Here is a 12,552-nt window from a genome sequence, read left to right as displayed (position 1 = left end):
AATATTTTTTTGTAAGAGCGGAAAGCGTCAAGAATGCGAGCAGATCTCAGCAGACTCGATATCCTTGATTGAAGTTAATTGGATGCATCTCTCTACCTTAAACTACATATAATTTTGATGAATATAAGCGTATAATTACTTCTACTAATGAAATGGAAGTGAACTGAAGATAATCTACTTTTTACCATTTTTATATACGAGGGTACCCAGATTAAATAAGTTAGTTAAATTTCTATGTATATAACTTCATGAGTAATGCACTATAGATAGCTTATGCAACTGCCAAATAGTGTTAACCCTTCATTCATCCCCCAGAAAAAAAAAACATCATACCGATATATTAGGGGAGGCGGTGGCTGAGTCGTCAGAGTAACGGCTCCGTGTTCAGGAGGACGCGAGTTCAATCCCCGCCCGGTTCCACCAAGCTGGGATTTTTCAGCCGCTGCCGAATGGCTTAAAACTACCCACATGCTGTCCAGAAGACCACCTATCAACCCGGACTTTAGATTCTAGGATCAAAGATGAGCTCTGGGAGGGCAGCATGAGCCAATGCAAGATGGCGCCACTATAAACACTCGCCTGCGCCAGAACGGGCTGGGCCGACCATCAGGACCCGCCGGAAAGAAGCCTTGGACCGACCATCAGGATCCACCGGGAAGAAGCCTACCGGCGCAATAGTCCGCAATGTAAAAAAAAAAAAATACCCACACGTACGGAAGTAATAAGTACTACATTGGTGTATTTTTGTATGTGTCTATAGTTTATATGTATGTATGTATGAATGAATGTATATTTTTGTATGTGTATTGAGAAGCCAGAATACGGATCGGGCACAAATGGATCGAGGTTGGTGGTGTATATATATATATATATATATATATATATATATATATATAAATATATATATATATATATATATATATATATATATATATATATTTGGGGGTTGGGATGGCAGGCTCCTCCCTTCTCCTTTGTTGTTTTACTTGCAACAATAAACTATCAATCAATCAATCAATATATATATATATATATATATATATATATATATATATATATATATCTATATATATATATATATATATATATATATTTATATGTATTGTTTTAGTGCATTTTTGTATGTGCACTGTATTGGTATATAACTATAAATTGGGGCTATAGTGTATTGATTTGAGAGTGGACAGATCACTAGAGGAGAATAATTAAGTTAACTGAAAACTGGAAGGAATAAAAAGACACAAAAGAGGAACGACCAAGACGTAAAGGCCACAAAAGATCAAAGAAACGGTACAATTAAACCCTCAAAAGATCTAATACATAATAATTAAAGAAGGAGAAAGAAGGAAGAAGGTGGAGGAGGAGGGGGCGCAGACGCAGTGGGCAACCATATATATGTATTGTATTAGTGTATTTTTGTATGTGTAATGCATTAGTGTATTACCGTAGATTGGGGGTATTGATTTAGTAGTGGACACATCACAAAAGGAGACTAAATTGACTGAAAACTAACTGAAAACTCGGACTAGGAAAGAATAAAGACACAGAAGAGGAAAGACCAAAACGTAAAGGCCACAAAAGATCAAAGAAACGGTACAATTAAACCCTCAAAAGATCTAATACATAATAATTAAAGAAGGAGAAAGAAGGAAGAAGAGGAGGAAGAAAGTGGAGGAGGAGGGGGCGCAGACGCAGTGGGCAACCAGCGGCCGTCCATCACAACACAAATATTGAGCTGTGTGGATTGATGTGTGTGTGTGTGACCATTGTTGTTGTGTGTCCTAGTGCCTGTGTGTAGGAGGTTATCTATGTGTTTCACCAAGAGGAGGAGGAGAAAAGCGTGGAGGTACTACTAACAAAGAAGTAAGTAGGAAGATAAGGGAGTGATGTACTGTGAGGTCTTATAATATTACCGTGTGTGTGTGTGTGTGTGTAGAGGCTCTTTATTTAGCTTTATCTCTTTACTTTGTGGAGAGAAGAAGGTCTAGTGTGTATGTTATATTAGTAAATGAATGGAGTATACATGGGTTTAAATGAGGTAATTATGCTTGCTTTCGCCACTACGTTCATACCTAATTGCGCCGGTTTACCTAATTGTATAGTTAACCGGATTGGGCTAGGGTCGAATTGTGTGTGTGTGTGTGTGTGTGTGTGTGTGTGTGTGTGTGTGTGTGTGTCAGTAGTAGTAGTAGTAGTAGTAGTAGTAGTGTAACTCAAAGGATATTAGCCTCAAAAGGATATTAGCCTCAAAAGGATATTAGCCACAGAGGTGAGGGCATTAGGTAAAGCTCCACCTTAATCTATGTCACTAAGATTGTCATTTTTACTCGGAAGTTGCCGGGACAGTACTAGTAGTAATTTCTTTTATTTACTCATAGCGTTAGTCTTTTCTTTCTTGGCCTCTCAGAACAGCAAGATTTTTTTGTTTTTTACACCCCAGCTGAAAATATGCTGTATAATATATACTATGTACCTATAGCTTAAAAAATAAATGAATAAAACAACATAATGCAATGAGAAGGTGCTCCATATGAAGTATACATATATTGATTATTTGCTGTGATTAGTATTACCATATCATGCTCAGATTATACAAGAGAAGTTGTACCTTGTAGCTATGGTATATTGGTACACTTTGCTAAAAACCAATAACCCGTCCGCTCTGGTTGGCATGGATTTTGGTTTCACTGGTAGCCTGGTGATATATACTCCCAGGTCTTTCTCTGCCTCTGTGGGGGATAGTGGAGTGTTTCCCGTGTGGTATTGGTATGCTGGATTTCCCCTCCCAAGGTGCATGACTTTACATTTTCCTTCATTGATTTGTAGCAGCCACTTTTTGTTCCATTCCTGTAGCTTGGTGATGTCATCTTGTAGGAAATCCACAGTCAAGGGGTTCATTTTCCCAGGTCTAGTCACCTAATTTACTCACCTGCTTGACTTATTCAACTCAAGGCAGAAGCCACCTTCAGCATTTGCTCCAGCCTCAACATGAAATACAAGTAATGCATACAGTCCACATGCATAGCTGCTGTAAGCCTTCTGGCTTTTCAAACAGGCTAAAAAGTTCTTCAGATACTGCCAGAAAAACATTTTTGTGATAGAAAAATCTAAGAAATATGCAGGATACAACACATTTCGAGCTACAGATATGTGTATTGTAATATTTATGACACGTTTATGTAACTTAGATATCATTTATTGAAGGTCAATCTCTCGCTGATATAGCCGCACTAGGCGACGCACTCAGAATCTCAGTCCCGCAGCTTACAGGTTAAAGTGCAATGTAGATGACAGTATTTTTGTTAGCAGGATATTGAGTTAGTTGGGCCATGCAAGAGCGTCTTCAAAGTCTAACTAAAACTGTACAGAGCAACGCCAAAATAGTCGGCTTGAGATGCATTAAAAACAAAATACCGTATCCTGAGTAGGGACAATGAGAGCAGAGACTTCCATTCATTTTTGCATCCAATACCAAAGAACGTTCTTCTAATAACTAAACTAATTAACTAACTAAACTAACTAACAAAAAAGGACACACATGATTTTGTCTAGTAGTGGAATATATTTTTTTCTTCTATATTGATGACAGAATTCCCAGACTAACTGCAAATTGCTATTGATCCAGAAACACTCAAGTACCCTACCCCACTATAGCTGAAGGGACAGTGACACAATCAGCCCAATTGAAAGAAAGTAACCAGAAAAAAGCCATATTTGCAGGAGCAGTGCCAAAATTGCAGATGTATTTTGATTCCTCTTGTTTTTTGCACCCTTGAGCTGCCTCCTTTCCTGGAAAAAAAAAAAAAAAAAAAATGCAGAAACTTGTGTAGGGATGAAGATGTGATAATAAGAGTGATGATGATGATGATGATGATAATGATAATTGAAGGTGCTGCTGCTGATGCTAATAATGATGATTGGAGATGATGATGGCAATAATAATGATAATAATGGAAGATGATGATGATGGTGATGATGCTAATAATAATAATAATAGGAAATGATGATGCTAATAATAATGATGATGATGATAGTGTTTGGCGAGTGATGACTGATGATGTTATGGCGACAATGTGTGGCGATGCTGCAGTACGTACTAACAGTGTGACCTCTCTATTGCAGGAAGTATGCTGGCATGCTGAAGAAGACGCTGAGTCGAGGGGGCCGGGTGAGTACCATATCTGGCCTTACTCATTACTGGGGTCACGGGATTCATCACACACACACACACGCACACACACACAGACTCACTCACTCAGCTTCCTCAGTGCAAGTTGAAAGGAAGTATAAATGGAAAAAAAAGTGCTCCAGAAACAACAATGCGATAGCTACTAATAATGTTTGAATTTAAAAAAGAATATTTGGTGGCTGTATTTTCATTTCTGTACAGTCACTCTCTGGAGGGAAAATTTACTGAAGAACCAACCATGTCAAGATGCTTCACTTTAAACACACACACACACACACACTCTTTTCCTGTATTTCACAACTAGGTGAAACTAGGTAGGTAAATACACACACACACACACACACACACACACAGTCACTTCACACGTAACACTCCCGCACTACATCCAGGAAAGTGTTGCATCATATCCACATCTCAATGACAGGACAAGGGAATATGTTTGGGTCATTCTTCTGTGTATAAGATGTGTTCCAGGTATTGCCTCCTTCTCCTTTATGTTTCTGGCCTTGATTATTTTATTGCCACAGTTTCCATTCTTTTTTATTTCCGCAAATATTCTTTTTTTGGGTCTTGCAGGTATTACACGCTCGTAAACAAGATTATGAGGTGTTTTGTTGTGTGTTCTTTTATCTGTCAATGTAGTTTTTTTGGGGATACCCTTTGTAACGTCCCCCCTGATATGACACTTTCCGCCTTATTGAAGACAACAGATCTCAAACATTACAGGAGTTTATTAAGGGTTGAGTAGGGTGTAAGGGGTTCTGTGGTGACCCCTCCCCCTTCCCACCAATAGGTTACCCATCACCTGGTTCTCAGGGTTGGAGAAGTTATTACCAAACCTTATGGGTGACCCTGACACAAATTTACCTGTTGTTTACTCAGGTATCATTTTTTTTCCTTGCATGAGTGGGCTTTTCAATTCTCTCACTGAAATTTGTGGTAATATTTTTTTGTATATACAGTATCATGAAGCAGTTATGTTTTGAAAATTTTGCTAATATACTGGCTTGTATGACTATTGTGCTAGATTATTGTTTCTAGTCTTTATTTTAAACTCAAATTTGTTGAAAAAATAATACTATCTTTTCCTTGGTTGTAGCTTCATAACTGAAAGCCTGTAACAAAATGCAAGTATGTTAACATGCTATAGCCAAACAGTATGTAGCATGATTTGGTATTAATTACATCCTTTGCACACACACTATTTTAAAGATGACAGATCTGAGTTCCGAGTCACTGATAGAAAAACCCAAAATTGCATCAGACCACAAGAAAGACAACACCCCATCTCTAACAGCTCAAGGAGGGTGACACGCAGCTCAGTCATGGATGAAATAAAGAGCTCTAAAATTATCCAAGTTCCCAGCCACTGATAGAATAAAACAATTGCATTAAACCACAAGCAATACAAAACCCCAATACAACAGCCCACAGGGAGGATGACAGAAAGCTCTATCAAAGTTGGAATTAAAAAGCGCTCAAACAATCTTAGTCCCCAGGCATTGATAGAAAACATAAAATTGCATCAAACCACAAGCGATACAACACCCCAATACAACAGCCCATCCCTCAGTAGCTGCAGAGAAGGTGACAGGCAGCTCAGTCAAGGGTGATATAGAGAGCACTAAAACGATTTGAGTTCCTGGTCATGGATAGGAAAACAAAATTGCATTAAACCCCAAGCAATACAATATCCTGTCTCTCTAGGAAGATGACAGATAGATTTATAGGAGGGTGGCAGGCAGCTCTATAAAGGGAGGAATAAAGAGCAGTAAAGCAATCCGATTTTCAAGTCACTGATTGAAAACACAAAATTGCATTGAACCACAAGCAACATGACACCCTATCCCACTACAGCTGCAGGGAGGGTGATAGACAGTTCTCTCAAGGTAGGAATAAAGAGCCATATCCCAACTCAGACAGAGGAATGAGGGCATGAGATACTACGCTTCACTGATAGCTGATGGCGGCCTTACACAGACACCTTGAGACAGGGCCACATACCAAGGTGTGACTCAGGCGTTTGGGGGATGAAGTGACACGTGGGAAATGGACTGTTGTGACACTTCCTCTGTGTGATCCAAGGTCAGGTTTTGTGGCTGGGTTTTGAAAGGAAGAAAATGGGAAAAAATGTGTTCCCGAAACAAAGACGTATTAGTTACAAATTTGTTCAGTGTATAATGGTGGAGTTAAATTGATATTGTGGTAGTGTTTTCATTATTGCACATTCAGTGGAGGTAAAATATAACTGAAGAACCAACCAACAGATGCAGTAAAGAACTAACTCAGTATAGGAACAGTAAATATAAAAAACAAAAATATATCCACTTTGCATATTTTAAAAAGGTTCGCATTGCTGGGCAAGACTTCAAAGACTCTCTCTGCAGGTAAAAACTATAATGACAGCCACAGTAAATGAAAGAAACAAAAAAATATCCATCATACATATCTTAAAAAAGGTTTGCATTGCTAGGTAAGACTTCAAAGACACTATCTGCAGGTAAAAACTATAACGACATAGCCACAGTAAATGAAAGAAGCAAAAGAATATCCACCAAACATATTTTAATTAAAGGTTTGCATTGCTAGATAAGACTCCAGAGACCTTCAACTATTAAACCATTTGATCTCTTTAGGGGACCAACACTAAACAAAAATAACCAGCTGTTGGGAGTTGTCAGTATTAAGAGACATATAACCAAGCACAGCCAAGAGACATATAACCAAACACAACTGAGAAAAAACAACCAAACACAGTCATTTCTCCCCCAAAGGCTCAAAACCTTGGGAAGCGCAGCAGAGAAGAGAAAGAAAAATGTTCGTGGTGGAAGAGCTGTCACCCTGCGTAACCCTCTCGTCCTAGTGCACAGTGGAGCTCTGGGCCTGGCAGGAGAGCTCTAGGCCTAATAGAACATCCCCATAGAGCTCTCCCACACCCTAAAGAGCTCCTGATGACATGGCGGGGCTGCCGGCCGTCTATATCACCGACTATGACCCTGACCCCAGCCTGCCAGAGCCTTGCAGGGACAAGTATTACATATTCACGGTAGGCCCACGAGGAGCCGCTTGTGTGGTGGCTGCAGGCGTGTGCTTAGAGCTAATATACTGCTGGCGTGTGCTTCAGGCTTGGACATATACTGCGTGTGTGGTGGTGTTATCAGGCCATGGAAAGGCTAATGAGCTTCAGGTGTGTGCCAATAAAATGCAGTTATGTAGTGGAGATAACCAGCTACACAGAGACTAATAACTGGCAGGTGTGTGCTTAAAGATAGTGAACTGCAGGTGTGTGCTGAAGATAATGAGCTACAGAAATACTAATGAGCTTCAGGTGTGTGATAATAAAATGCAGTTATGTAGTGGAGATGACAAGCCACACAGGGACTAATAGCTGGCAGGTGTGTGTTTCAAGCTAATTCATATACTGTGGGTGTGGGGAATATTAACAGGCCACAGAAAGGCTAATGAGCTTCAGGTGTGTGATAATGAAATGCAGTTGTGTAGTGGAGATGACTAGCTACACAGAGACTAATAACTGGCAGGTGTGTGCTTCTAGATAATACATATACTGCAGGTGTGTGGTGGTATTATCAGGCTACAGAAAGACTAATAAGTTTCAGGTGTGTGCTAATGAAATGCAGTTGTGTAGTGGAAATAACCAGCTACACAGAGACTAATAACTGGCAGGTGTGTGCTTAAAGATAGTGAACTGCAGGTGTGTGCTGAAGATAATGAGCTACAGAAAGACTAATGAGCTTCAGGTGTGTGCCAATAAAATGCAGTTGTGTAGTGGAGATTACCAGCTACATGAAGACTAATAACTGGCAGGTGTGTGCTTAAAGATAATGAAAATGCAGGTGTGTTATTTGAGGTTAATGAGCTTCAGGTGTGTGCTTAAAAATAATAAAACTCAGGTATGTGCTGCAAATAACAAGCTTCAGAAAGACTAATATATTGCAAGTGTGTGCTTAAAGATAATGAAAATGCAGGTGTGTGCTGTACTAATAAAAAACTCAGGTGTGTGCTATAACATTAACAAGCTGCAGGTGTGTGGGAGAGACTAATAATGTACCGGTGTGTGTGTGTGTGTGTGTGTGTGTGTGTGTGTGTGGAGACTAACTAATTATTTCCTACATTATTTTTAGTTGTCCATGTGAACTTTATAGAAGAGAGAGAGAGAGAGAGAGAGAGAGAGAGAGAGAGAGAGAGAGAGAGAGAGAGAGAGAGAATTGAAAGCGGTTCAATCTAGTTCTGTGGTGAGTTCTTGGTAAGATGACGTGTGTGTGTGTGTGTGTGTGTGTGTGTGTGCGCGCCAGACAGGGAAGTGAATCATTATAACATCAGACGACAACAACAACAACAATAACCACCACCACCACCACTACTACCTTTACTACTACTACTACTACTACTACTACTACTACTACTACTACTACTACTACTACTATTACTACTACTACTGGCCTTACTAATGGCCTTGTAAAATGCCGTTATCTTGTCACTAACTCAATACTCTGATTTATATTCACCTTCCTCCTCCTCCTCCTCCTCAATCCTTGATGCAACACAGACATCAGCGATGCAACACAGACACAAGCAATGCAACACAGCCATTGGTAGGAGTTTCTTCTCTAACCGAGTCATACGCCATTGGAACGACCTCCCTGCTGAAGCAGTAAGTGCGGAAACCATCAACTCCTTCAAAAATCGCATCGGCCGTCACTTTGTGACAACAGGAGCAAACTGATAATACGCACCGAAATGCCTTGAACTGCTTTGCAGGCACCCAGCGACAGCAGGCAACCTTGTAATGAGCTAATAGGCTTTCTGTTGCCTGTCATTCAATGTTTCCATGTTTCCTCCTCCTCCTCCTCAGTGTCTTCCCTTAAGTGTGCGAGAAAGTGTGGGAACAAGCAAATCCAAGGTTCTCCCTCCTCCTCCTCCTATTTTGTACTCACCTGTGTATCCGTATTGTTGCGCCACCCCCCATGCTGAGCTAACATTGCATCATGCTGCAATTTCATCACATTATACATACAGTCATTCACATACAGCACATTCGTAACAGTATCTTAATTTATAGTTGCTCATCTCCATATTTTCTCCTCGTCTTCCTCCTCCTCCTCTACTCCCATTTATTCGTCTGTCTATTTATACTACCTCCCTACCTATCTATCTATCTATCAGTGTATCTATCTATTTATCTTTGTTCACTTCTTATCTATTTTCAATCATGCGTTGAGTCACGTTCACAACTGATCACCATTCTTACGTGCCTTTGTGTGTGTGTGTGTGTGTGTGTGTGTGTGTGTGTGTGTGTGTGTGTGTGTGTGTGTGTGTCGCGCCCATGAGAAAGAGAGAAAAAAAGAGACAAGGGAATGGAAAGATAATTACAAAAGGGTGAAGGTTATGTGTACTATTTATTTATTTGTCCATGAGAAGGAGCGTGGGAAGGGAGGAAGGGAAGAAAGAGAAGAAGAGAGGGAAGGGAAGAAGAAGAGAAGAGAGAAAAGAGATGGGAAGAAGAGGAGAGAGGAGAAAGGAAGAAGAGAAAGGAAGGGGAAGGAAAGAAGAGGAGAGAGGGAAGTGAGAAAGGAAGGAAGGGAAGAAGAAAAAAGGATAGAGGGGAGAGGGAAGAACGAGAAGAAGAGAGGGAAGGGAGGAAGGGAAGAACAAGAAGAAGGGAGGAAGGGAAGAACGAGAAGAGGAGAAAGGGAAAGGAAGAAGAGAGAGAAGAGGAGAAAGGGAAAGGAAGAAGAGAGAAAAGAGGGAGGGGAAAGGAAGAAAGAAGAGGAGAGGGAAAGGAAGAAAATAGATGAGAGGGAAGGGGAGGAAGGGAAGAAAGATGGTGAAGGGAGGAAGCGGAAAAAAAGGTACAAAAAGAAGAGAGGAAAGAGGGGAAGGGAAGGAAAGGGATGAAGGGAAGATGGAAGAAGTAGAGGTGAAAATGAAGGTGAGGAAATAGAAGATGATAGAGGAAAGGGAAGTGAAGAAGGTAGAGAGGGAAGGGAAGGGAAGAAGATAGAAAGGGAAGGGAAGGGGAGAAGAAAAGGGAGAGGGAAGGGAAGTCGAGGATAGAGAAGGGAGGAAAGGTGAGAAAAGGGAAGAAGAGGGAGAGGGAAGGGAAGGTGACGATAGAGAAGGGAAGGGAAGAAGATAGAGAGGGAAGGGGAGGTGAGGATAGAGAAGGGAAGGGAAAAGGGAAGAGAAGGGAAGAAGATAGAGAGGGAAGGGAAGGGAAGGGAAAATAGGGAGGGAAGGGAACGGGAGAAGATAGAGAGGGAAGGGAAAGGAAGAAGAGATAGAGGGAAGGGAAAGGAAGAAGATATAAAAGGAAGGGAAGGGAAGTCGAGGAAAGAGAGAGGGGAAGAAAGGTGAGAAAAGGAAGAAGATGATAGAGGGAATGGAAGAAGATAGATAGGGAAGGGAAGTCGAGGATAGAGAAGGGAGGAAAGGTGGGAAAAGGGGCGAAGAAGAGGGAGAGGGAAGAAGATAACGAGAAGGCAAGGCAAGGAGGGAGGAGCAGGTGCAAGTTATCAAGGTGAGGGCGAGGCCTTGCACCTTGCTGGCCTTATCTGACAAAGGTAAATTTGGGTCTGGGACGATGCTACAGATAGGAGGAGGAGGAGGAGGAGGAAGAAGAGGAGGAGGTATAAGAAGATGCGTAAGATTGAAGATAGCTTAACAATTATCACGATTTTATTGCCCGTCTCTCTCTTTATCTTTCTTTCTCTCTTTCTTTAATTTTCTTTCTTTTTCTTTCTTTTCTAAGGAGGAGGAGGAGGAGGTATAAGAAGATAGCTTAACAATTATTACGATTATATTCCTCGTCTCTTTCTTTCTTTCTTTTTTTTCTTTCTTCTTTTTTCTTTCGTTTTCTTTCGTTTTCTGTTTCTTTCTGTCTTTCTTTTCTTCTTTTTTTTTCCTTCTCATTCACTACTTTATAATGAGAGAGAGAGAGAGAGAGAGAGAGAGAGAGAGAGAGAGAGAGAGAGAGAGAGAGAGAGAGAGAGAGAGAGATGCTCCCCCTTCTCCCTCTTCTGCACTTCTTATCTCCCCCACCCCCCCTCTACCCCCTCCCCCTCTTCCCCTCTTATTTTCTCCTCCTCCTCCTCCTCCTCCTCCTTTCTCTTCCCCTCTCTTCTCTATCTCTTTTCTTCCCTTTTCTTTCTGCTCCTTCTTACCTTCCTTTTCTTTCCTCTTCGTGTGTGTGTGTGTGTGTGTGTGTGTGTGGTATATTCCTGCCCTTGAGACGACTCCTTCCCCATTCCCCCTCCCCCCTTTCTCCCCTTCCTTTCCTACCCATCCCCTATCTTCTTCCTTCCCCCCCCCTCTCTCTCCCTCATCTTCCTTCTTTTTTCTCATACTCAAACTCCTCCTCCCTCTCTTCTCTACCGTATTCCCATCTTTCTCTCTCTCTCCCTTCCTTCCCTCCCTCCCTCCCTCCCTTCCTCCTTCCCTCCCTTCTCCCCTCTCCTTACCTCATCCCTCCACCTCCATGTTCTCTTTCTCCCTCCCTCCTTCCCTCTCCTTCCTCCCCTTCTCCCTTATTCTTACCACATCACTCCACCTCCACATATGACTAAGTGGAGGCCGGATACACACATATAGACCTTCCTTTTTTAGGCCTATGTTAAGGAGAGCCGGTCTAGAAAGTGCTGAGTAGGCCTAGTCTTGCGTGGTTGCGTAAAAAACGTTGAAGACATAAAAAAAGGTGAAATGTCTGTTTGGTGTGTGTGTGTGTGTGTGTGTGTGTGTGTGTGTGTGTGTGTGTTTCAAGGTTCGTGATATTCGCTCTGTGTCTGCCTCTCTTTCTTTCTTTCTTTCTTTCTTTCATTCATTTTTCTTTATCTCCCTTTCTGTCTGTCTTTCATTCATTTACTCATTCTTTCTCTCTTCTTTCTTTCTTTCTTTCTTTCTTTCTTTCTTTCTTTCTCTCCGTTTCTCAAGCAAATAAAACCGAGGAAAGAATAATTGAAAAAGAAGACAAATATAAGAATGATGAAATAGGCGAGAGGAAGAAAGGAAGAGAGGAATGGAGAAATGTAAGAAAGGGGGAATAGAGGAATGGGAAAAGATGGAAGACTGTAGATAGAAATGAGGAAGAGAAAGAGATAGATAGAAGAAGGAATAGAAAGAGGGAGATGGAGAACTGTAGATATAAAATGAAGAATGGGAAGATGGATGAATAAGGAGATGGAAGAATATAGATAAAACTGAGTAATACAGAGAAGGAATAGAGAGATTAACTGTAGATATAAACGAGGAATGAAGGGATAAGAGAGGAGAGACGAAGAATTACAGACATAAATGAAGAATGGGGAGATGGATGAATAAGGAGATGGAAGAATGTGGATAAAAATGAG

The 12,552-nt window shown here is 41.0% G+C and overlaps 1 protein-coding gene across 23 annotated transcripts in view; it reads left to right on the top strand.

Annotated features, from left to right (window-relative positions):
* Nucleotides 1-1,672: 1,672 nt before the first annotated feature.
* Nucleotides 1,673-12,552, top strand: part of LOC127003399 (inositol hexakisphosphate and diphosphoinositol-pentakisphosphate kinase 2-like) — an 85,108-nt gene continuing 74,228 nt past the window's right edge. For 17 of the 23 annotated variants that reach the window (XM_050870004.1, XM_050870003.1, XM_050870001.1 and 14 more), the window contains exons 1-3: nt 1,675-1,863; nt 4,123-4,168; nt 6,964-7,235. In XM_050870004.1, coding sequence (XP_050725961.1) covers nt 7,146-7,235 — 90 coding nt within the window. In that variant the 5' untranslated portion in view covers nt 1,675-1,863; nt 4,123-4,168; nt 6,964-7,145. Of the gene's footprint in view, nt 1,864-4,122; nt 4,169-6,963; nt 7,236-12,552 lie in introns of those variants that run through there. The other 6 variants (XM_050870008.1, XM_050870005.1, XM_050870006.1 and 3 more) reach the window with 4 other exon arrangements.

The sequence above is a fragment of the Eriocheir sinensis genome, chromosome 25 (assembly GCF_024679095.1).
Source record: "Eriocheir sinensis breed Jianghai 21 chromosome 25, ASM2467909v1, whole genome shotgun sequence".
Lineage (NCBI taxonomy): Eukaryota > Metazoa > Arthropoda > Malacostraca > Decapoda > Varunidae > Eriocheir > Eriocheir sinensis.
Note: the sequence above shows the minus strand (reverse complement) of the source record. Positions and strands in the feature narration are given on the sequence as shown.